Source organism: Pygoscelis adeliae, unplaced genomic scaffold (genome assembly GCF_000699105.1).
Source record: "Pygoscelis adeliae isolate BGI_AS28 unplaced genomic scaffold, ASM69910v1 Scaffold52, whole genome shotgun sequence".
NCBI lineage: Eukaryota > Metazoa > Chordata > Aves > Sphenisciformes > Spheniscidae > Pygoscelis > Pygoscelis adeliae.
In genome coordinates, this window is record NW_008824285.1 from 1,007,319 (window position 1) to 1,034,809 (window position 27,491).

Genomic DNA, 27,491 nt, shown 5'->3' on the forward strand with positions numbered 1-27,491 from the left:
CCTTTCCAAAAAGGAAGAATTAAATGCAACAACAACAACATGGTGCTGTTAGGACCAACCGAATGAATCCAAGACTTGGTGAGTAATTTTCCTAGTACATGCTACTTCCAATGAGTGCCAGGGTATTTTATAAGATGTTCTAAGCTACATGTTTTGTTTAGATCGCCCACATACTGCAAGCAAAAAAAGAAAGGAAACGACTGAGAGCAACTCCACACATTCCAAACTGGCTGATTACAGACTGCTTCATTTCAGATACCATGGCCAAGGTAATAATTCAGGATAAGAAAAAGGGCATATTGTCTCAGAGTCACACTGATGTGGCCACAGCACTTCAATGTACAAGTGTTCGGGTAAACCAGCACAGACACAAAGGAAACTGTATCCAGTGACATTGACCTGACCCAGATATGCCCATGAATATGTAAAGTCTTGTTTGCTGTGAAAGGAAAACAAAACAGAAGGAATGTTACTTACTACATGTGCTTTGAGAGTTAGGATGTTTCCATTAGACATACTCGTTTTCTTCAAACAGTGTCTCAAATTCCACAGCGTGGATTTACTGATTTAATTTTCTCCATTGCTTACACTTCATGAAATACAACCCCTTAAACAGCAGAGGCTCTGAATCAGTTACACTTTAATAAATTTTATAAAATGCATTAAGACTTATTTTAGCGAGCTGATCGCTAGAGAAAGATACATGCAGTGCATGTATTCTCCTTTTTATGATTCTTTGTTAGTGCTGATTTTTTTTTCCACACAGATAACCAATATCTTTTCCAGTACCCTATTTAAAAAGTCATTCATTAACAGTTAGGCTACAGTTGTGCCTACAAATGCCCGTATTAGGATTAAAAATGGAGTAAGAGCCATCTTCTCATTTTCTCTGCGTTCCACGCTATCATAAAGAAATACTTACCTCCTTTTTCAGAGAAATATAAAGTGCTGTAATGCTTTGGACTAGACTCACAATTCAGAATCTCTAGGCTTTAAGTGCAAACCAAAGAAAAAAGGAAAGAAAGAAAAAAAAAAAAAGTCGACACTACCACACTATGCATCACAATGACAGGTGCTGTGAAAAAGTTATGGGTTCTGTATGCTGTCACAAATGGGACCTACACATTCTCGTCTCTAGTCCTCCAAAGGGTATTCCCCAAGTCAGAAATCCATGCCCCAAATTAAGTGGCTAGGTTGTTCACAGGATGACACAGGTCCATGAAAGGGTGAGCCCTGGAAACTCACGGGGCGTGGTTTAGAGGTATCTGTTGGCAGCTATTCATTTTTTCTGTCTGGACACTAGCAAGTCCCATCATCTCTGCACTCAAGAATTGCTGTTCTTTTCATTAAAAAACATGGCTTCGAGTAAAAGTAGCACAGCAAGTGGCCAGTACAGGAACACAGTTCTCGGGCGAAACATTCAGCCATGCTCAGTACATTACATAAAGCAGAAATGAAGAGCACTCTCTGGACTGCCTGCTAGGTTAGTATGATATCTGCAGTTATGGATGGCAGCCGGGGATGTGGTTTGCAGAAGAACTGATACCACAGTGATGGGTTTAAAAGTCCCAACACACGGCTCCACCTGCTTCTGCTCAGTCTGATTTTTACTCATATTGCCATATTATAGGGTTGGGAAATCACAGTGCGGAGAAAAGTCAATAAAAATTCAATTCAGAATAATAGTCCTTTGCAGCTTAGCAATACAGGGGAATTATTAGCTCATTCAGTGTTATGACAGTTAATGCCGTAAAATAAAAAATTGAATTTACACATATTTACCCATTCAAACTAAATCAACCAACAAAAAAATCCGTCATTTATAAAATCAAGGAGTTGTTACATTGTCCTATTACTTATCTCCAATGTTTATTTTACATTATCCTGTTAAAAGATTTATCAAGAATTGCTGGAACACTAGCTGATAAAGTTACCATTCAGAGTTTCTTGCTTGAGCCTCCCCAACCCGTTCCCCCTGCCCCTCATCTCCTTCCAAGAAGCATTTCTCCCAACTCTTTGCAGCTTGTTGCCATCATTTCCTGGGAGTAGATCTTTAAAGACCTGAACTGGTGATTCAAAGGGTAAGGGTTCACAACAGATTGGGGAAAAGTAATTTCCTGAAGTCTCTGCTAGCAGCACTGCTGCAAAGGATGGTTTCCCGCTCTCATTCTGTTAGAACAATGTAGCAGATCTAATTGCAAGGTAAAAACTGGGTGAGTTTGAGTATCTCCACAGTCTCATAGTAACAATTGTATTTGGGTTCTGTCTTTTTTCTGTCCCTCTTGCTATGATGGCATTTATTGCATTTTCCATTTTTTGCGTCTTTCAAATAATGATCTGTTGGTTGAGAATTATAACACTACAGCATACTATTTCAGATACGAAGAACAGAGATAAACTGAACACTTCCCGTCTGGGGACAACAGTTGGGTTGTCCGTTGCTCCCCACTGTATTAAAAATTCTGGAATGAGTCTTCTAGATTAAACAAAATAACCCACTTCCCCCACAACTCTGAATTAATCTACAGTGGTGTTATTTAAAACTTAACATTTGTCAGCCTACAAGACCAGAGTTATTCCCTTTGTTTAAAGTAGGAAGTAATGATACCCCTCAGCAAATAGTGACAGCAGCTACCATATCCACATGGCCTTCTTCAAAATTACCACTGGTAATGACTCCGTCCCTGTTTGGTATGACTTAGAAAGAGATACCTTTTAAGTGAATAATTCACAACTCTGCACAGTGGAATTCCTTTCTAATCCCATTATGGCAAGCAGCAGGCATATAGAATCATTTATAAGTAGCTTAACAGCACAGTGTAATTATGTAGGGTCCAACGGTCCGATTACTTAATACTGGAAGTCACACCATGTGACTCTCTAGGTCATGCAACTGGCTTCAATGTCAAAGCATAAGCCTTGTGGAAGGCATACAAAAAAGCAGATGTTAGCACCTGGGAACACACACCAGCCTCAAATCCAATCCCATCTCCCTCTGGTAACTTTCAGTCACAACGGGGATGGCAGCAAGATGGAATAATCCTACCAGCCAGAAGTTGAAGAAGAGTATTGCTATTAGCCGTCTTCCCACACAAGAAGGGCTGATCCTCTGTGTAATATCCTCCAACATGGGAAGCACATATGCTGAGCTCGTAAGTTCTTCATTATGATCCATGCAAGACTCTGAGCAGCTGTTGTCCGATTTTCCAGTCCAAGGATGAAGTGCAAGAATAATACTGTCACCTTGTTACAAGAAGGAAATTTTTCCTAAGCTGCTTTAACTGGTCTGAATGACAGATTCAACCATCTGATCCAGATTTCAGATCAACTACGTAGTTAAAAAAGTGGAAGACTAGCTACCTTGCTTATGAATGATTTTATTATCTTCAGTGGTGGCTCTTATAAATGTCTATATGAACAGCATTTTAAATTATTTTTGTCTAAACAACATATGCTTAGTCCCATAAAGAAATGACAGAATTTCTCTAGCAGTCTTAGTTCTGTTTAGGATGTCTGTATCTCATTTCCTCATAGAAAGGAGGGAAGATACTTTTCCCTCTATTGATTGGAATTATTCAATTTTTCCTACTTTTATCTCATTTTCCCCACAGCTTATCATACCTGATGACCCATGATATGCTTCAATATTGAAAACCAGATTTAAAATACCGTGCTACAAAAGCTTCTAATGTATTCTTGCCTTTTTTTTTTTTATACAAAGTGTAGAAGACAGACATTGTTAAATGGATTTTCATATTGTTTAGACGCCTGTGATCAACATGGAGCAAAAGGGCACTTTTCAGGGGATTTTAAATTTGCATTAACCTTTTTTATTACATTGTGTTGTTGTGACACTGTGTCTATGCAATCCAGAATTTCTGAAACAGACTTTCTCAGTGTAAATGCAAATCAATCAATCCACATTAAAATAAGAGAGCTCTGAAAAAAAACTATGGCATGCTTTCTGTGACATTCCTGCAGTATCTCATAGGGAGGGCTTGCAAAGACAGCAATACCTTACCAGCATCCATTTATATTTAACCCTAAAAGAACAGTATGTTTCCATACCTTTCAAAACCTAAGAGCAGAACATTTACTTTACTCACAAGCTATGCGGACAGATGCCTTCCTACTCTTTGAGGTCCCTAGATGGCTCCATGCAACACACTGGCACCAGTAATCTTCTGGCCCATGAAAATCTTCCACCTGCTGTCTGGTCACATTGATGAATACCTCTCGAACTTTCAATCCTGAAGAGGAAAGACACAGAAAATTAGCTGATACAGGCTATCTTACTTGGGCATAAAGCTAAGGTTAGCCAAAACTTTTCTTTTAATTAAACAATTCCATTTTTAATCAAGGCAAAGCTCTCATTCCTTTGACAATAATATATTGCCACTAATTAAATTCTAAAAGCTGAGTAGGTCATAATGCATCGAGTTACAAGAATTACCCCACCCGCTGTGGTCTTTGCAAGAATATAACACCTCCCTCAGAAACCTTGTCTCTTGTGCCGTTTGCATCCAGAATGTTTATCTGGAACTTTGTAATAGAATATACAATAAAATTGTCTTCCCATCTAACATCTCAGTGCCCTTGAAAAACCTTTCTGAAGTAGCCTGGTAGGCCCTCAATCAAGTCAAACAGCCAGAACTATGCATGTATGACAGGAACTAATCAAATGCCCCACTGAATTCCAGCCTGTTCCAGCCACTACTACCACAGTTCCATCCAGCAGCCATTTCCTCATATGGGAGAGAAAAGCTGTGTCTCATACTGCAGCGTAGAGAAAGCTAAGCTCAAGCCATTACAGTCTGGAAGGAGGAGAAAAAAAAGAGAGGGGAATAAATTTCACAGCTCACAACTGGAGATGGTCCTCTTCGCCACCCTATCCTTCTGGGAAGCAGTGAACCAGCTACAAAACTGAAGTCTTGCCTTTCTTAACCTTCACGAACAGAAGTGTTTATAACATCAGACAGATACCTTGCTTATTTAATACGGTTTCCCAAAGTATAATCTTGCTAAATTCATCTGCAGTGCAATGTTGTTGTTGTCTACTACAAATTTACTTGTTGTTTATCAAAATACATGCATGCTTCTTTCCTGAGGTAGGAATCAGTTACACCTAAAGAGCTGAGAAAAGGATCTAAGGGAATAATCAAGGCTAGCCAGGAGTAAAGATGGGAAAAGCCCCGTGCTTTTTCTTAGCCTGCTAGCATTTTCATAACCTCCTGGGCACAGGTGATATTTAGCAGTATTGCCCTTCTGACCAGAAGCATTTGCTTCAGACAAAGCCTGAAGGCAAATACAAGACATCAAGAAGCCTTGTAAACCTGACACCTTGTTTTATACACTTGGGATGGTTGCCATATCTGCAACTACCTCTGCACGACAACCCTGGGGAGAGGAAATATAATCCAAATCTGGGTTAAAAGGCATTAGGAATCACTTGAAAGAGCTAGTCAGAAAAACATTAATTTGAAAATAGAAAACATTCATGCCTACTACTTTCTTCTTTCTCCTCCTGTGCAGTCCCAAGATACTTATTTCCCCTTCACTGGAAATGAATGAAAACTCAATCTTAAAATATTTCATGCCTGTGAAGTTTATAAAGCAGCAAGAAATTTCTAAACCCAAACTCCATAAAAATTGGCTTCCGCTTAATCTCAGGCATCATTAACAGCTGGGTATTTCACTTCTGAAAGGCACTAGGAAGTCAACATGTTCCTTTGGTAAACAGGAGAGATGAGGCCCACTGGGGATGCTCAGTGAAGAAGGGCAGGGAAGGTCAGACAAGCTTTAAATACTATAAAGCAATACAAAATTTTTGCTACTTTTCCAGCAACAGGCAAAGGGGATTTTTACTTCTTTTCATTTAGCCTGTTTGGCTTGCCATATGTCACAATGATACCTAAAGACATGGACTGGACAAACCTGTGATAGCTTCCTAAGTTGCCTCAATAATCATTTTAGTCACTCAGATATTTATTCACTCTGTAATAAACAAACAGAGGTTTCCTGGTTGTTTTTATTTGCATTTTGAGGTTTTTTTAGGTATGTTGATGCAGTTTTCAACAGAACTGTTTACAAAACATCCCTTTATTTTCTGCCATGGTGAAAACAAGCCATTATGAAGTAAACACAGCACATGGAACTCAGCAGTTCTGTCAGAAACTCCTCTCCTTGCTGACATACTGACCGTGAAATGCACGATGAAAATGCGCCATCTCAATTTAAACATCCACATTTCTCTGGCAGCGATGAATCCTTGGATTCTCAGTCATACAACCATTTTGTAGAGCGATCTTTAAAGAGAAGAGCAGCTGCAGTAGGAAGTTCCATCAGAGAGCATCTGGAGTCCTGGCGACCTGACACAGCAGGTCTTAACTGGCTGAATATTTGGCATCCCATCACGCTATACGACACTGACAGACATACACTTTTGTGTTACTTACCTATGGCAAATCAAGCTGTGTGCAGTCCCTGAATGATCTCAATCAAAGCTACAAAGCATCAAAGCGCCAGAGCCTCCAAATCCAAGCTCATTTGCAGCCATGTCCAACAAGGTTGCAACCCATTTACTTAAAGACTTTTTCAACAAGGGTGTAAAATGGTTAAGTCCTTGACAAATATTGACCTTTCTAAGATGGCCTGTCTCCAGTCAGGAATCGCTCATCCAGCATCCAATTAGCTGACATGCACTTCTGTGCAGCCATGTACATCGTATCTGTCTGCCTGTCTATGCTGCCTGTAAACACAGTGTTGCTCTGTATGTTGCTGCGAAGGTAGAGCCTCTTGCTGTACCCGAGTATCTCTAGCAATCCTCCCATCCCATGATCAGCTTATTCCCACTGTGACCTCTAAGTAGCATCTTCCTGGGGAAGAGAATACTCCCTGTCACCAGCCATAAACTACAGCCTTGCTGACAGTGCTGCCATTCACCCACCTGGTTCTGGTACACTGTCGTCTGAACTCTCAATTTCTGAGCTACTCTAGGAATTTTTGGAAGCAGCAAATAGAAACAAGGGTATGAGAACTGCATATTATACAGCTTACTAGTGCATCCATGCTAACAACGACAGAACCTTTACTGATACCAAACGAAAAAAATCATCACGTGCTATTTTTTTGAGAAGCAGAAGCCATTTCTAGGCTCATTGGTACTGTAAAATTCTGAGCAGTCATCAGTGAATACAGGCATTTACAGCTGCAGATTTATTAAGGTAGAATATTCTCCAGCCCAGCTCTTCCTTTCATTGACGCATTATTTAATTAATTTATATATCAGCCTATATTTTCTGAAGCAACATTTAATGTCATTTGAATCAGGCAAACAAACAGTACATGATTTTGAGAAGCTGGTGGCTCAGCATTTTGAGAATGGGACAGGAAGGAATTCAGGTCCTTTTAAAGCTCTCCCAATTTGCCAATAGACAAAATAAATGCATCCAAAACAGCAGAATCACAGAATTGTTGCAGTTGGAAGCGACCTCTGGAGAACATCTAGTCTTTGGGGAAAGTTATGTTTTGTTTATGGAGAAAGTACACCTATTTTCATTTGTTTTAGAAACAACTACAGAAAGCAAACCTATTGGGAACAGAGGCATATATTCTTCATTTATCATCACTATATTTCACCAACAAATATACTCACCTACCCTCTGCATCTCAAGAAATGCCAGAAAAATTGTTCATAGGAAATGACACAAACGAAAAATCCATGCAAATAAAAACAGGCACGCAATAAACAAGAACAACATTTTACCTGTGACTTGTATAACTCTAATAAGCACTGCAAGTCCAACCCTTTAAATTATTGTGCAAATTATAACCATCATCTTTTGTTAACAGTACAGCCTTACAGAATATAAAATTATGACTGTGGTACTGATATGCTAATAAGCTTTCTGCACTGTTGGATGGTTTAGCTGCAGACAGACTAATGCTGGCAGCAGATGAATAATTGCTCTCCATGTACTAAACATAACAAAGCTGCACAGAACTTCAGCATTTGTCAGCTTTATTTGTTTAAATGAGAAAAACACTGACAGCAGTTATTGCTGTAATCCTTTTATTTATCAGACAAGAAAACTCTAGTTACTCTTAGCAGGTTGGATCTTCTGGTGAAACCAAAAGTTGAAATATTTGTAAACTAATTCTGAGGTGCATGCTGCAATGTTCAGGCAAGAAAAATAAAGCAGAAGGAAATTAATCAAACTGTAATTATTTCATTTTTATCACACTAGCATCTACTAGCTCAGGCTCTCACTTTACGAGGCAGAGTACACAGAGAGAGCAAAGTTCCTGTTCCACCACGTTTCTGGAATAAACAGAAAAGGAAGACTATGGATTACTATCTCTTTCTGCAACTCAGGAAATAAGGCAGAAGAAGATGAAATAACTTGGTCTCTAACCGACCAATTGACTGTGGCAGCGCAGAGATGGAAACCTGTATCCATCGTAGTTGCAGCGTGTGTTGGCTTGCCTACACTGATTTTCTGCACAAACAGCAGCAAATCCACAACAGGAGAGACTTCAGTGCAAACTCTTGAAGCCCACCAGGACCCCTTACATTCTCAGGCAGCCAGCACGTGTCACAGCCCATAACTACAAAGCTTACAAAAATCCTTCCTCTCCTGCTGCTGCTCCTCCTCTTCAAATTAACAGTGACTCCTGTGCTACTCTAAGATTGTTATTTCTGCCCTATAAAAACAAAATCATGCGAAATTGGATTCCACGTTCATCACAATGACAGAATATACCCATTGTCTACCAAGAGCTGTCCTTCCTGTCCTTTTAAATGTACACGATACAGTGCTGTAGGTAAAACCCATCAGAACAGTGTGCCTTCAAGTGCCAAGTACTTCTTGCGTATACCTGGCTAAGAGCTTGCTGGCAGGAATTTATAGAGATGCTTAGATACATTTCATGTATTCAGCATTAAATTTCCTCTTGTTTGGGTTTCTTGTTGCTATTTTTCACCACTTTTCTATACGTCCTCACAGAATTTTAATCACGTAACAAATAGTGGAAGGATGGAAAAGGACAGACCCATTTTAATGTAGCGTAACCTCCCTTCAGTGAGCACACCAGACTCGCACCCTTTAACCAGAGGCACCATCCTTGGCATAAATTCTAGTGCAGTTTTTCACAGATGGAGCCCAAGCAGTACGCAGAACACCGTGCATGCTTGGTAACAGACATGGTTATGCCCCAGATTTGACTCCAGAAATGAGGGCGCTGCCAGTATGCACGTTAATTCTAAAAAACGCCAATAGTCTCCTGTTTACTGAGGGCTAAGGAAGAGTTCCAAAATAATTTACGGATATGGGTACATCATGGTGAAAGAATATCCATGCCTGTCCTTCAACATTACACTGTATATAGCCTTTACTTACATTTTTGTGTCCTAAAGACCATTATGGTAGTTTTTGGAACACACAGACACACTGAACTGCCTGGACCACACTTATGTTTAGGGAACAATACTTTCAGGGTTAGCCGCATCCCTGGGCTAAATTCAGACCTGCAACATTTATATTCCAGGTCCCATTTGCTAAGCCTATGCCTCCGTGTCTCAAAGCCCAATGTTACTGGTGTTATTTAAAAGAAACACCTAATGTTACTTTATCTTTTTTTATTGTGTTATTAATCCAAGGCTTAGAAAACATAATTGCAGTATTCACAAGACAGATTTTCATTAACCATATGGAAGAAAAACATTTAGTGACGACATTTCTTCTATATTGATTCAGCAATGCCTTTAGAAGTAAAGGTTATGCCTATTAAATTATTTTTGAAAAGGTAACTGTAAAAATTAAAATTCATCCAGATTAGCATTTACAAAGTCTTCAGTATGAAATTTCTTCAGAATGTGTCATTTAAAAAGAATGCCAAACACCACTTTAGGAGACGTAACTTCTTTTTAAATGGCATTTTTTTCCTCTAAAAAGGAATTTCTTGTATTGATAGAGAGGATGTTATGCATACACTGCTATTTCCAGACATCGAGTTGCCTAGCAATCTTGGAATTTAAGAAGAGGAGGAAAGCAATAACAAAACAGAATTGTGAAATTACAAGACGGTGCAGCATTAAATTGGTTTGCAATACTTATCAAGATGCTTCTAAATGAGAAAAGATATAGGGTGTGCTGGGAGCATGATAGAATCTGTTGATCGTTTTCAACAGTCTCCCTTCTCATTCTCTTCTTTTAGATACGCACTTTTACACAATAGAGTTCTCCTACTTAACTTTATTACCTACCAACTACCTATCACTGCTTGGGGGTGAAGGCAAATTCCAACCACCACATTGGCGGTTTTTCAGGGTTCATCCTGACAGAAATTTCATAAAAGCATGTGTGTCTCTGATTCTAGTTCCCACTACAAATTACGCCATTGAAATTCACAGAACTACTATTCCCTCCAAAACCGTGATTTTCTTTCAGAAAGGTCACTGTCTATGGTTAGTGTTTGATCAGGCCCTATGTCTCCACTTGGAAAAGCTGGTGGTGCATATGCAGTCTGTTACCGTCTCTGTGTAACACCTCCTACATCTACAGTCAGTTTAATTCTCTTTGTTTTCCCCATTCATACTGTGCCTCTTCTGCCAGAATCTGTGTTCCCCTTCTCTGCCTTTCAGCTCTGCGCTTTTCTTCCCCTCCTCCACCCACTGCTTTCTCTTTTGCATTTTGGGAAACGGCTTCTCCCAACTCTGCAAAGCTGTGTCTACATGGTACATCGCAAGCAGACATGAGCTGGCTTTACCAACACACCAAGCTAACCAAAACACGTTGTCACAGTAGCCCAGCAATAAGCTTAGGCTGATACACTGCGCCCTCCTACCATGGCTTATTGGCTGCGCTCAGGGCAGAGCGGACACCGTGGTGCGACTTCTGAATTAGAGCTGGTTCCCAGTCCTTCAGCTCGGTGCAAGCCTGCAGCTATCTGCAAAGTCACATGACTCTCCTTGTTTGTGTATCTCTGAATGTGATCTCCTGTTCTTTGCTCCATTTCGTATATTGTTGATAGACACTGCATTCAGATAGATCTCCCGAAGGACACATTAGCCCTTACCTGTAGTCTCATCCATGCTTTCCTCAGACACGTGCTCATTTTGATGGACCCATTCACCATTGCACTTGAAGAAAATCTGCATAGCTGGCATAGCTTTACAGCGTAAGACAATGGGATTGCTTTTTATAATGTAGGCATCATCTGGCTCCTCCATAAAATGAGGCAGTGTTCCAGGAGCAGATGGGATAGACTCTGGAAGGGCTTCGCTGTTATCATTTCCTGAAAGGAAAGGAAAGGAAAATACACATTTTGTACGTTGTTGCACCCTTTGTATCATGTCATTGAATTGATTAAATACCATTTTGGATTTTATTAAAAACTAATTTTATTACAGAAACATCTGCAGAACTCAGTAGCTGTCAAGATTGTGCTTTGCAAGGAATTTGACACACACATACACACACACAAAAAATTAAAATCATTTAAGTGTAAGAACTGTCAAGAAAATTGACAGAAAAGAAGCATCAGACTCATCAGAAAACTGCATCATCACTATTGCCAATTTTATAGACGGGGAACTGAGGCACAGACAGATTAAATGAGTCACCTAAGGTCATACAGAAAGTCCATGGAAGAAGTAGAAACTAAACCTTATTCTCTTGAGTGACAGTCCAGTGCCTTAACTACCAAATTGTTCATTCTTTCACTGAATTTAATTTCCTTTAGACATTTGCTGCAGATTTAACAGGGATCGGAGTGTTAACCACAGAGAAATATATTGATATGAACAGCATTACTGTAGCACTCCAACAGTAGAATAAGCAAACTGTGATATCATACCCACTTAGAGGAAATTTTCAATATGCTTTTACACTGTTCCCATTTACTACAGCCCCTTTAAGGTGAGATAAAAGTGGAAAAGTGGTTTCTGTAGGGCCAGAAACTACAAGACTGAGCTTTCTCAGCTTATATCACAGACAGTAGGATCCAAGGGCGTTCGTTCAGCAATGTATAAGCCTAGGTGTCTTACTTTCTGAATTCCTGTGCTTAGACATGAACATGGAAGGACTGGAATACAAGCTTTTCCTTTACTACAACTCTCCTAATTGAGTCAAATCCTAGTTGCTGCTGTCAAAACCAGGAAATTCCCATTGATTTTTAGGAACGCTGGGATTTATTTCAGTAGTTTGTCAGTTTTGTGAAAAAATTCAGAGAACAGCAACAAAAGTAAGTCAGAAGGGATCAATTTATGAAGGAAGATTAGAAAGTACTGAATACTGTTATCATTTGGCTACTACAACGTAGCCAAATGGTAACAGAGGAGGACATAGTCTATATGCAGATGAAGGGAACACAGTATCAGAGAAAGAGGAATAGCTGAGGGCAATATACATGTTTAAGTTAGATGAAAGGTAAGTTATGATGATATGAAGTAAGTCTAAATACCTTCATAGGTCTCCACAGATCACGGAATAATGAGAACAGGCTTTACCTTTATTTCTGTTAAAAACAGGTATCTCTCACTTAGCACTCAGTGTATCTGTGTGTGCAAATATACGCTGTGTATGTGCTGTGAGATCATTAGGACTTTCAAATTAATTCAATGTTTTAAACTACATTCACAGTGTACTTTATAAAATACTATCATAACTTTTAGCATTTTACTACTGAACATTTATGCCAATTTCCATCTTGTCAATCTTCAGTAATTCTGTGTCCCTGCAGGCTTTATTAAATCCATGCTTTATAGGAAATAACAAAAATGTCATTATAAGGTTTTGGAGAGGTTTGGAAATCCCATGCTCCCATCAGTGCTTTGAGTGCTTCAGAAGGCAGCAACACGCTTGTGCTGAGGAAGAATAGCAGACAATTTTATAAGGATCATTCAGCGAGAGAACTTAGAATAACCCATTGTTATTCCAGCAAATTTGCTATTTAGGGCAAGACACAAAGGATTAAACTCCAGCCCCGCTGAAATTAAGGGCACAATTCTGCTTGCAAGTGGCATCCGGATTTAATGATATGGCTTTACATTCTTGTTAAGTGTTTCTGATGAGCACCTGAAAACAACAGATTCTACACCTCCTATGGGATTGCTATGCCTTTGTCCAGCTCACCTCACCAACAGATAAATTGAGTGAAGCACAAAATATTTTATGCTATCACCAGCAGAGTGTTTTCTAGCTGTGGAAGTGGCTCACTCCTGAAGAAAACATCTACCATAAAGAGGTAAGTCAAGGTGCATCTTTTCACTTAAATGTAACTGGCACTACATTAAGTGCCCTTGGCAATCAAACTGTACAGAAAAGGAGGAATGATTTTCTACATCCTATCCCCACCAGACTCACAGATAGATATTACAATATTTTTGCATGCTGTACAGATGTAATTGCTTGAATTCACTGTTGTACAACATTTTATAATCCAGATGAAATCAGCATCTGGCAAGAATGTACTTCACTGAGTACAAGAGGTAAGCAAAGCAACTCATTACCCTATCCCATGTGAGGTTAGGCTGGAATGCAACTCTGTGCCTCTAAGAGAAGTCACAAAGGATTTGCATTCCTTGCTTTTTGTTTATGGAGACAGTACTTTTCTCCATATGGCTACCTAATCATCAGGGACTGCAATGACACCCATTGACAGTGTTGCGATATCTAGAAGTTTTGCATCATAAATATTTAGTGTGATTTATGATACACAAGACTTACTTTACCATGCTTAAACAGAAGAGTCACACAGCAGTATTTCAGATACTTTAAAATAAATACCCTTCTGCATTTAAATGTCATGCTCTAACCCTAATTAAAATGACATTTCCTGCCATGCACACTAAAAAAAACGTTTGATGATGAGACAAGTTGCAGTGTCTACAGCTCCCTGGGACTGGAACAGGTATGATCACACACTGAACAAGTGCTGCTGTTTACTTAACCACAGCTACAACAAGAAATTTATCAGTGAATTGAGAATGCATACTCGTCCATTTTTAACAGTCTACTGATGCCAAGAGTGAAGTTAGATTAACAAATGAGGTATTTTTTCCTTAATTTTCAAAGGCCACCCTTTTCTTCACTCTTACTTTTTTTTTTTTTTTTCATCCACCCTGCATCTTCTGCTAGCAAGGACTCCTTTCTAGATTTGGAGTCCTTCCAGCTTTTATCTCAAAGCTGTACGTTCTTACCAATCCGTCATACTAAAGGAAGGACAGACTCGTACAGAACTTCTCTCAGCCAGGGCTCTAAGAGTGCTTTACAAATCTTAAAACCAGCATAAACTAGAAGACTCTGCTTTAGCAGAACTGCATTTATGTTTCTCACACTACCTTCTCAAACATCTATACAGCAACTAAACGCATTTAAAAGCAATCAACATTAAGTCTGATCTCTGAAACGTTCCTGTTTAAAGACCACAGTACACCAATTAATATGAAAAAAATTTAGCACTTGTACAAGCTGTCCACCATTAGATACTCACGTATTCATTAACAGCCATCTGAATCAGTGGTGTTCTGTGATTACCTTAAATTTCTTCAGTAACAAACATTGGTAAGATGTACTGTCTCTTCTGGTATTACCTACTAGATTAACAGCTTCCATACCTACGCACAGGCATGACAGAACTGAAAAATTTTCTCAAAGAGATACTACTCTGATTCCACTAGTTGGTATGTTGCAGTAAACCCAAAAGAACTCCTTCCAGTACACTGAAGTTCTTTCAACCATACTGTAGCATCAATAAAATTCAAATTTGCTACATCCTTCTCCCTGTGTTTTTGCAACTGTTAGAGGGCAACTTCTGACATACTGATTTCGCTGTGTACTGACTATCACTTTTTCAAGTTGATGGGCCATTTCCTCAAGACCACAGCAAAAACTGGTCTCTTGATTTCAAATTGCATTGTCTAGCTCACTGCTCATCTTGCTGCTGTATGAATAAGAGGTCACGTAACAGACTTGTACAAGCTTCAGGGGAGGGCAAAATTATGTGAACAGAGACTAAAGAAAGGAGTATTTGGCCCAAAACGTTATTTCATGTTCAAGTCCTAAGCAATTTGTCTACTGCAATCAATAGCAAAGCAAGATTAGATGAATTATTATGAGGCATTTCAACTCTCTCTAAAAACAATCTAGAAGTACTTAGCTGAAACAGGAAGATGCATGGAGCCAGCCAAATCTGTATCATGCAACTCACCTCCCTCACTGATCACTTGAACTGAATGCAGTTCATTGTTTCAGAAGTATCCTTCTTGGAAGTACACTACAGAATCCGAGCATTCCGGAATATAAAATAAAGACACCATATGATTAAATATGTAAATATGTAAGTAACAGGAGCTGTCACAGACCTTAATCACATCAGTGCTAATTAGATAAACCATAGGAAGATGATGCCCAGGCTGATGTTCTGACATTCTGAGAATCAGATACTGCCCATTCTTAATCAGATAGAACAAATCCCAGGGTCAAGTCCCAAAAAATGTTATTGAAGGCTATTACTGATGTTATATAAATACACACACGTTTCAGGATAAATAATATTTTAGCTGAGATAACTACGGTAGCTGCTGACCAAAGCAAAGCCTCTCCTAAAGTGCACTTAATACTTGGATTTTTTAACTTAATGCATCTTTCGTGCATCATCATTTCTGTACCCTAACTTGTATTCAAATTCATCTGAAAGCCTACTGGAACTTTGTAAGGGCTTTGATTTCAAATTAGTAAGGATTTTAATTTATAACTGTGAGTTTTCAAGATTCGGGCCATTCATAGTTACAGAAAAATGGCTGTTTTAATGCATCAGTGAATGACAGAAGTCCAAACTATCAAACACAATCCTTGTATTTTTCATTCCTGAAAAATTATCTTCCAGGAAGTGTTTTGTGTTTTATGTTCTGCACACTAGTCCAGTAGGAACTTTAAATCTTTTTATGACAAGAATAGAAACAAAAAAGAAAGGAGGAAAAAAAAAGTTTGGAACAAACACTAAATTCTTCTATGAAATAAATATACTGCTGTTAGTTGTCAGATCACATTAGAAAATCTTGATAGCAGCAGACATGAATCTTCCAGTATTCCAAAACTGATTAGGATATAATTTAGATGTAAAAAGTGAGATTTTAAAACAATGAAAAATCATGAGTTCTAAACTTTTGTTTTCCAAATTAAGAATTATTTAAAATAAGTAAGTAGCATTACTTTCTATATAAAAAAAAAAAAGTTAGGCGTGTCCCAAACAAGCCAAGTAACTTGCTGTTATGAATAATCCTTTTGTAACAATCGTCCTCATAAGACAACTATACCCTCTATTGCCACCCATCATGGAAGATTCAACTATTATCACCACCACTTTCAGATTATAAAACCCCAAATAAATTGAAGTATTCTCTATTCCCTTTATCTCTCCATCTCCTCCCCCCACCCCTACAAAAAAGAAAACAGAGTTGTCTAAGGGCTGGAAGCACAGATACAAAGACTGCTCATAAGTTTCTAAACACAGTCACTTTTCAATTTCGGTGGTACAAGAAAAGCAAAGCTCTAGACAGAGTAACAAACATGATTATTTTCCTACCTTAGTTTCCTCCCACTTTAATGAAGCATTCCTAAGAACAGAGGATCCCTGCTTTCCCTTTCTCCCTGTGGGATTTTTTTTTGTTTAGTTGTTTTTTCTAATTTCTGTAACTGCCCTGAAGACTATTTCCTTCCTTTATTAGCTGTGCCCGCAGGGAGACGAGCCATTCTGATATAAAAGCACTCCCTCTAACTTCCTTGTCTTGCTCAAAATTTCCTCACCCTTTGCTTCCTTTTTCCAAGTCCCCTGAATTTATAAATCTTGGCATTAGCATTTGGTTTCTTTATTAGGCTTTTGGATATCTTCCTGCACTCCAAGCCTTACTCCCCTGTAGGCAATGCAGGAAAAAAAATGCCTTTTCCCAGATGTAAACATCCCAACCACTCGTTTTGGACAGGTCTATGCACTAGCGGAAAGACAATTAGCGATGACCAGAGTTCTGGATGCTCACGTTCTTCCCTTTCCATGTATCTGATGCTGCTGATTCCTGTTGAACTTTGAACCACTTGCAGTCATTATTTTCTACAGAACTAAATAATGCCAACTGTCTTCTACACATACACTCATTTTTACAGGAAAGTCAGAAGATGAAAAAATTCATATTACAGAATACATAACTTCCTTATGCACAGAATGGTTTTCATAATGAAATCTGAGTCATCGTTCAGTCAGAAAAGCAACTTAGTGAGATTTGTCTATTTTCTTTTAATCAGATGACCCGTCCCACATGCAACAATGTGGGTTTTTTGGAAGTCACTCAGATATTGATGCAAATATGAGATTTTGTTTCCCACATGAAATCCTTTAATGCCTTTGTTATTTGCTCTAGTACACGGATTTACTAAAGCCCATAGGGACGTGGTATTTAGCAAAGATTGACAATACAGGAACAAGTGAGAATGGTCAGTAATAAAACATGCATGCTGATGAGTTTCACTGCATAATTTTCCTTTAAACTCTATACACTGAAGGGGAATCCAATTATTACTTATTCAGCATTCCTGGTAAATGATACAGAACTGCTTAATCGGTATGACTGCCACAGACCACCTACTCTACAGCCATTTTCATTTGCCTGCCAAATCTGTATCGATATATGATACAGATTCGTAGACAAGCAAAGTGGCACTAAGTGATGTTCTGTTCCAGACTCTGCAATCTCAGAGTCAGTGTTTCCTCAGTGTTTCCTGCTGTTTCTACTTAAGTATATTCCCCAAAGATATAATTTGTAAACTTAGAGAAATGCTTTATTTTTTTAAAAATGTTTTTAACTGGATTCCTGGTTTCTTCTGGCTACTGTATAGCACAATGCCAGATCTAGTTTTATTAATGAATGTCTGCATGCACCTCCAGCACCTGTGGCAATGCACAGATTTTTATATATATATAATATCCATATACTATGACCGCTACTATGCTGATACTACATCTGTTGTGTACATTGCATGCTTCTTTCAATGTAAGCCATTTTATCTGTGTAACCTGATACATAATTGCACACAAATGGAAAACTACCATGCGAGCTGTTGGTCCTCCTCTTCTCCAAACTTTTCAGCAAATTCAAGAAAAACTTCATAAGACTAGTAAAGGCAAAGAACTAAATACTTAAATTCACTTGACTGGGGATTAGGAAAAATAATCCTTGATATTCTAAACTTCAATTATGATCTGTGCTGCATGTAGTTATGTATAATATGCTGGAGAATAAGAAAAATGTTGTTCTATATCTATTTGGTGAGCACGTGTGAACAATGCAAAACTATGACACCCAGTGAGAAAATTCTTGAAGACTGTTAACACATACTGCAAAAGCTAAAAACCTTTCTTCCTCCTGCTCATCAATATTTAAGATGACCACAATCAACATGGGAATGGTATACTCAAAGAGCCATCTCTGGTTACCAGCATGTGATCCTGTTGATGGACTTGGCCATGAGCTATGCGGTAAAATTTTCAAAACTGTTCCAGTAACTTGCGCTTCAAAGTCATTTCTGTTACCAAAGGAACTACCCAAGACTTTATCCTCAATGCTCTTAAATATTTGTACCAACATCTCAACCACTGGTGACTCTTAACATAAATGTCAAAAATAGTTCTCATTTGTTCCTAGTCCTGCTGGGAAAACGAAGCTGGAGCTGGGAATGAAGAACCCACACCATTACCAGTTAGCAGTTTCCACTAAACAAAGCAAAAGAAGAACAAGATATAGTATGAATATGCTACAGCAAAACAGTGAGTAGGGAAAGAAAGCAGTACTGCTTATGTTCAGACACATTCATTATACAGTGTTACTTTCCACCAGATTTCACATGACTATGATTTGCTTAAATGATTAATATTTAATTCAGTAAATGAATATATTAAAAGCAGCTTGGGAAGAATGTTTTCAGAAAGAAAATGTGCTTATACACCTGTAAGTACACTATGCATTCACAGGTAAGAACTACAATGCAGGTAAACCTTTTCTCATTGCAGATTTTCCCACAATGCCTATAAAATTTCTGTATAGGGTTTAATGGATTAATAAAATCTGGATTTAATTCAATCAATAATTTATTGGGGGGAATCTTTGGCATTGTATTTTACTGTTGAAACGATGTGATTAAGCATAGCAGAGTTTGCTTACATTTGTGTTACTATGAATTAAAGCCTACTTTATTTTGGTAAATGAACCACGTTATAAGAAACTGGTCAATATTAGAAAGAAACTTCACTGCATGTGAAAGGCATGGAATTAAGAAACCTTCTTAATGTGACTTCTGTGCCTAACCAAACGTTATAGACAGTTGAAACACCTTCAAATATATGGAACAGGTAATTGCAACTGAAGGACATACATATATCATAAATATATATATATTTAGGGTCATTTTTCTTTCTCCCATGCGATGTTTGTTCACTTCTCATTTCAGTAAGGCCTGAAATTATAATTAGGTTGCCAAGACAATATCCCACGAGTATAAGATAATAATAAAATATCAAAGTGGAAAAACGTAAAGATGTCACTGATGTTTGAACCGAAATGACTTTCTGATATGAAAACAAAACAAAACAATGCCAGTGCAAGTCTGCAGAGACAATGATACAACAGTAATGCAAAACTATCAGTGCCAACACAAGTCTACATTTACAGTTTGCTCTATAGGAAACAGCACGATGCCAGTGGAAATCAACGTGATTTCTGTAAAAGCACCTTTCGCCCATCTGCTCCTCTCTAATTTGCACGCTGGCAGAGGGTGTGGTTGAGCGGATGTGTATTGCACATGAAGGGAAATCTTCCAGAGGACTACCTAAGAGTTCACACAAATTTCTCATCCTAACATTTCAGTATAAGACAATGCACTGAAGGAAGCTCCTCATTGCAATGTGACAACTGCCCACCAGGGCTTCACTAAAGAATAATGCTTCATGAACCAAACACAAAAATAATTGCCAGTTATACCTGAGATACACATGAACTACGAGTATTCTGGGCTTACTGTGACACCAAGGCAGAGACAACTGGAGAGCTGTCAAGCAGATGAACTCACTTTTGAATAAAAAAATACCTTTGAAAGTAGCAGACATCAAAATAATGTGTACTTGCACTGGTTCTCTCTGGTTTTGTGTATTCTAACTGTAGTTTTCAGGGTTGTGAAACACAAATAAGATAAGCTAAAAATCAAAGAAATTCAAACCCAGAATCATCTTCCATGATCAACTTTGCTTTATTGAAAAAAATAAATTGCTAATATCACAGTGAAGATTCTAAACTGGTAAAATCGTATTACAGCTGAATTATTTCTACTCATTTCCAGAATGGACTGAACCTCACAACAAAACTCATGGCTTAAGTGTAAAGTACCTACCAAAAAGGCTTGTGAGGAAAAACTCTCTTTTTGATGATGTTTTTATACCCAGGAGTACAGAAGACTACTAACACAAAAGTTACCAGTTTCAGAGCATTCTGCAAAGCAGAGAGAATTTTAAACACCTTTGCAACCCATTAATACAGACTTTTTTTTTCCCCTGGATATTCATCTACCCTACAAGGAGGGAGCATTTCTCCTGCTTTTACGTTACATGTCTGAGGTAGTTGCCTCTTACATTTCTAAGATACTCTCTTAAAAACTGACATCTCATAGGATGCCATCTGGTGGAGAAGTGGAAGTAAAAACTACAATGAATGGACCCCTTTAATTCCTCCTGCTGTGCTGATGAAATCTGCTACACTGATAGGGTCTGAGACATATCAGTACTTGAAAAACTTGACTGTGGAAGTGAAAACCCACACGCCTCAGTAACTAAGTCGGGCACTTAAAAGGATAGGTGTTCCTTTGAACAAAACAGAGTGCTGGTGGGAAATCAAGGATTGCTTAAAAACTTACTCTATGACCATGATCATTCCTGTATTTCACACCTTAGCAGACAGGGTCTCCTAAATTTTCAGCACATGTTGAAAGTCACAAGTGCTGTATATACCTCTCAGCAAGCCAACTTTTGATATCAGTGTATTAGTTTCATCAGACCCTCTTGCTTCCTATGGATATAAAGTATAAACTTCCAGCAGCTGTACCATAATCCTTCTCATCAAATATTTGGGCGACAGGTGGAAAATTGTTCTGCCAGCTGAGGAAGACAAAATCCATTCCTCCTGGCAATTTTCTGCAATGAAAGCTCAAAAAAATGAATGTGCAATAAGTTGTGGAAATAAATCTAAAATATTATCACACAAAAGCAGTGTGCTCAGAATCTTTAGCTGCAAAATAACCCTGCTTATCTGAATTTTAAAGAATCTCATTTCTTCTTCTGTGTGCATAGGACTAGATATTAAGCTGGATGCTTCTACTTGAAACTACTAGTTATACACCTGTTTTTTTCCGCTTTGCTTTGAAATGCACTGTGGCTTCTTTGATCATTACTCTTTTTTGCATGCATCAAGGAAGCCTGACGACAAATCTGGGAAGCACATATTATCGATTTCATTTTACAGAAGGGTAAGCAGTCAGTCTGAAAATGGACTATGTGAATAAGAGCAAGCCATGAAACTAGGAACCAAATGCCACAAGAGCTGTGTTCCAGTACTTAGTAAAACCATGCTGCTAAGCTGCATACAGTATTCCTCTGTTATTTAGAAGGCTTTGGATGACATTGTCTCCAGCTTATTAGCAGGAAAGGAGCGTGAAAGTCTATATATAATCATGGAAATAAGTTGTCTTAATAGGATTAAAAATCAGGACAACTGTGAAGTATAATATACATACTTCTAAATGCCTGTTCTTCATTCACTTTAACAGGCCTTTCCTACATAACTTACTTTAGTCTACAAAGCTGTAAAAGGTTAAATGCGTCTTCAACAGTGGTAAAACAGACATGTGAGAGAAAGGCCCAGTGCACAAAAGACTACCCCCACAGACTCCCAAGTGGTGAGTGGAACTCTCTAGAGAATGACAGAATGACCTGCCACAGTTGTGAGCAACTGAGCGAGCCTGCTTTAATAATTCACTGCTCCTTGGCCAAAAAAACATGATAGCTAACCATGTGCACACTATTTGTCCATTAAAAGGCAAGTCAACATGTTGGTCTGAACCGCCTGTTCTTCTCACGGACAAGGAGCACACATGGGGTCCCTTAGCTGTAACTGCGCAGAAAAGCTCTACTTCCCTAAAACATTCTGATTTCTTGCATTTCTCTGAACAAACCCTTCCCCCCGCCACTATTCACCAAACAGCAGCGACAACATAATCATCCGAATGTCTTCTCACACAGAATCCATTTGAGAAAGACCCTATGATGTCAACAAAACTTTGCTGTGCCAGTATTCTTTAAGAATAGAAAGTACTATTATTTTAGTGAGCAGGACTTCTTCCACAGAAAGGATTTTTATGCTAATACGAGCGAGGCCGTTTTCTCAATCCTCATTTATTCCATCTTCCTTCCCTTTTAATATCTTACGAGCTTTATTTAAGGACTTTCCTTAAAACTCATAGGCCTCGTTTAATCTCTGCGCACATAGCAGAAAGCACAATTTAGTTACATTTATTTATTTATATAAAGCAGAATAAAGTTTAAAAGCATCACACCTTTATCCACAAATTCCAGCCTTATTTCTTCTCTGACTCTTTATCAAACAACCCAAGTAAAAAGTACTTCTGCAGCTCTACACAGGGCTACACCTTCAGATGTTTAACTGACTAAGACAAAACTGATACCAGTTCTACGATTGATCACACCCCCTACACAGATCAAGAATGAAAGCAACCACCTTTCACCATCTCCACCTATTCTTAACCCCGACCAGAAACTCTCAGCTCACTTCATACTGCCAAGTCCCAGTGGGATTATCAAGCAGTCTCAGCAGAGCAACCAAAGGAAGAATGGTACATGGAGACCAGTTCCCATTCATACAGCTCAAGTGGGTTCTTTTTATAAAAAGAAAAAAAGGGAAAAGAAAAAAAGCCCTTTTCACTAGCACCACTTTCCCTCTAGAATTTAATTACTGGGCTGACATTGTTGTGCCCTCTCTTCAGCCATTTCACAAGAAACTAACAGTTCAATGAAATTCGTAGAAGTAATTTTCCATAATCCACATTGTTAATGGGTTGCAGGAGGGTAGGGCATTTATTTTCACCAATGAGGATTAATATGTTCATAAAACATTAGTGGTCTTCTCTATGCCAACAGAGATGAATGTGTTATCCTATTGTAATCCCTTATATACTCTAAATCTGTAAGTTATACATATTTATAAAAATGATATATTGCATTTAAGTGGATTACAAACTTGAAGAATCTTTCATACATTTATTTAACATCTAGATTTTTTCTTTAAGCAGTATGCAAGGAATACAAATCTTTAAAGGCAAAAAGATTCACCAGCATTCTAAACAGATGAATCTGTAACAATAAGTCTTCTAGCATACAATGTGTGAAGAGTATCAAACTAGAGGAAAAAAATTACTTTAAAAATGCTCTGAGAAAATAGGTGGTAATACCAGACTTGTACATGTAAAGAGAATCAAATGGATGCGGACAATGATTGTATATTTAGCTAACAAACAGGACTGAAAAGACCCAGGCCTCAATAAATTATCGAATAACCTCAAAACAACCCTAAAATTTTCAGTACGTATCAAATAGCTACTATCACATGCTGACTACACAAGGTTTGTCTTAAATGGCAATAGCATTAGTTATACAAATTTTAACAACGGTTTCCTGGAAATACATCATATTTATCAGGTGGCTGCAGGAGAGAGGGGGGAAGCTTTACTATCTCACTGTGCAGCCACATATTTCCAGATGGTGTAATAAGACCTCCAGATGTGTCACCTTTGGGATCAACAAACTGTCTTGAAGATTCAAGCTTTGTTGTTGCCTAGGATACTCGGCCTGTTTAAGGTGACAAGAAATGAACTCTGAATAAATTAACCAGTATCATTTTGCTAACTGATGTTCCATGTGCCTCAAAGGGCTGACACCTATAATGGTTGCCATTAAAAAGTCAAATATTTACTTACAGTTTTTACACTATGGAACAAGTCTTGCAGGCAGCTGGAGAAAGTCACTACTACAATTTAGCACAGAAGCACAAGATAAGGCAGGAGATATAAAAGTGAGGGACGGCTTCTCTGGAGTGCTCTGCTTGGATTTTCTGTACATTTAGATGATCTCTCACATTTACACTGAAAGCTACACACATATTTCTGTAGTACACTGGTCTTCGGCACACAAAGGCAAATAAACTGTCTTGCTAAAGTCTAAATTTAAGGTGTTTTTTAACCAAAGGACATTTTTAGAATTTTAAATTAAATTTTCAGTTCATATATAAAAAAGTAGCTTTGAACTTCAAATGCTTATGACCCAGAAAGGGAATTAATTAGAACCAAACTAGAGCAAGGCTAAAATGCTCATTTTGTTCCTCAGCAATGAAGGAAAAACAGTGGATTTTTTCCATCTGTGAGAATATGGATGGAAACTCCAATGATTATTTTACTAATGATTCTAAGAGTGCAGCAAATAAAATATGTAACTGCTTGGATTCCTTTCAAGGATAACAAATAATTCACTGACAGAAAGCAAATTAAGTTAGGATAAAGTTAATGTGCTTATTAACATAAAAGTCAAGGGGAAATGATCATAATGTAAGTAACTTGTTTTTAAATATCACAACTCATTTTTATTAGGACCCAGCAATTTGCAGAATATATTTGAGCCCAAATCTAATCAGATATACACTAACAGCTTTAATCTGCTGCCCTCCTTCCATGTTCCCACCCCTCAAAGACTGAAATCAGCTTTGAAATTATGAGGATGGGATTCTTCAGCTGCTAATACTGCACAAAAGATACTCCACCTCGACTGCTCTCCCTTAACTGGCAAGACTGTAATTACCATTTGGATCAGCTGCACTGTGATATACCAAAGAGAGTAACTTCCATGGAAAAAACTAACCTGAAGTACACTAAAAACTCCAATTTGTCCACAAATGGTGAGTGGAAACTAGGATTGCTCCCAAGTACAATTACCGACTTAATGTACCTGCTTATCAAACCCTGGGCCAAAATACAGTACCTGCTGATGCAAGTACTGCTAGCTCAGCAACAAAGCAATAATAAATATAATGAATTCATACCCCGTTCATAGTTGTACCTATGGTACAATGCTTATTCTTAGCTACAGCAGCATTTTATTTATAGAATGAGCCACAGAGCTCTTTCCTCCAACTTAATTCACAAATCAATTGTCATTATTAAGGCTAAAGGTGTCGACGTGCCCAACTACCCATTCAACTGCTGGAGGAGATGCTTACTGCAGAGTTATTCACATTCTGCTTCAAACTGGACTACAGACAAGTTTTTGCTTTGTTTGCAAGCAAGTAATAAGGCTGCTGTGCAACTGCTGATAATGTATTAAAAAAAGAGGGTGCAAAAATAACCCACACATATGCCAAACTGTTCTTCTCTTAAAACTACTGCAGCATCAAAGCTGTTCTGCAGATAAATGTCAGTTTAATTTCTTTTGTAAGAGTTGGAGGGGAAAAGAACCCCCACCTTTCTTCCTCCACCACCGAATGATAATGCATACAATTCTTGACAACAGATGTTGCATAACAAAGCACATCAACGGTTTTCTTGGCTGCCAGCATAGGAAAGACAGGCAGTACTTGTTTTATGCTATGCTTATAATCTCAGCAGAAACTCTCCCCAGCCCATCCATTTAAACTCCTCAAATCCCTGCATTCCAGTAAGAAAGGTATCAATGAACTGATATTCTCAAATACTGAGGACACATGATTGCATCGGGGTCAAGAACAGAAAGTAGCATACAACACTTCTGAAAGAGAAAAACGGAATGATCACGGAATCCTTATTTGTCCAAAGACTTCTATTTGCGTGAATAAAGTAGGATTTGTCTTCAGCTACAAGGCACCTCAAGACAGAGTTTCTAAATATGCAAACATTAACAGCAAGTCTCATTATTTCCAAATTCAGATAAAAATAATGTTCTTTTACAAAAATGCACGGAGATTCTACTTGCAATTTTCAAAGTATTCTAGAATTGGATGTTTTCATATTAGAAGTTTCATGTTACTGTAGTTTATCTCCTATTCCTTTGAGAAAGAGCATAGAAACCTCAGGGTTTATGCTGGACCGAAGTTAAAAAGCCAATTTCTTCCCTTGTACTTAATATTTAGATAAAACCTGTACTAATACAATGAGAAAAGCCTTGAAAAAAGGTGAATTGGTTCTATGTAAGTTGCTATGAAGCCAGCTCAAACCTACTTAGCTGACAGGCTCATTCTAGAACTTGTTTACCTTAAGATTAGTTAAGCTGCACCAGTGTGGAGGCAATGCCTGGTTCAGCATTAAAACCTCGCAAGATCTTGGTTTGATCCCAAGTAACACAAGGCAGCCATCCAAACCCCACATGGATTTTGATATATATAGGAGTTGTGATAACTAAGGATAAGACAACAAAGATCCTGAGTGGTATGCAGAGAATGATGTAAGCACATCAAACTGACTCTGTTCAGAAATAGCTCTTATGCCTACATGCACTACTTCTAATATCAGCTAAAATATTGTTCCCATTTGAAAAGTTGGCATTTTTCATTTCTTTTCTTCTTTTGCCTTGCACAGTAACCTTGCTGTGAATTGAACTCCAGTATCAGTCACTGTCATAAGGAAATTATAGCATGGAAAAAAGTGAGTATGGTGTTTAAATTGTTAATGTCTGAATGGACAATAGCACAATTCCAAATACAAAAGGAACTTCCCCTCCCACACATTCCCTTTTTCAGCCATAGCCAGTTACCAAATACACAAGTAATGTGGAACAAAACATGAATCACAGGGCTTCTTTGGGTTTATTTAAAGGTATAAAGTAAATTAAAACCAGGACCTGACCTGAGATGAAACAGATACAGTGACTTTTCTGCCAAGTAAAATATATAACAAGGAATAGAAATAAGAGGAGGTCAGATTTCTTTCCTAGCATGTGCAAACAGCTCTCTCCAGCTCCTCCTTAGCTGACATAATCTCTTACAGTCCACTGTGTCCAAAGTTATCCTAATAATTATACTTACATGCAGTTATTCCATCTTTTGTTAAAATTCCGGTGGTACTTACTAAACAAGCCAATCTGTTACCCTTAATAATTCATCCCAAGAAAGTGAAAGAGCATTTCTCTTCAGAAGTCATACAAAATTCCCTAAAACATATTAATAAGCACAGAGTCTTCAGCGCACAAAGTGTTCGCTAGCAAACATCCACCCTTTATTTTTCTAGTCATATTGCCATTCAGTAACAAATATGTTCCTAGTACTGACAAATACAACTTCTGGAAGAAATGGATTAAAAAGAGGACTCCCTAAATTAACTCATCTGCTACTAAAAACTTTATGTTTCACCTAATAGAGTAAT

At 38.1% G+C, this 27,491-nt stretch overlaps 1 protein-coding gene across 1 annotated transcript in view; it reads right to left on the reverse strand.

Annotated features, from left to right (window-relative positions):
* The window catches only part of UNC5D (unc-5 homolog D (C. elegans)), a 94,930-nt gene extending 75,028 nt beyond the window's left edge, over window positions 1-19,902 (reverse strand). Inside the window, 4 exon segments of the mRNA XM_009318632.1 lie at window positions 4,107-4,250; window positions 11,077-11,295; window positions 19,048-19,088; window positions 19,781-19,902. Of these exon segments, the coding sequence (XP_009316907.1) occupies window positions 4,107-4,250; window positions 11,077-11,295; window positions 19,048-19,088; window positions 19,781-19,902 (526 nt within the window).
* Between the last annotated feature and the right edge of the window lie 7,589 nt (window positions 19,903-27,491).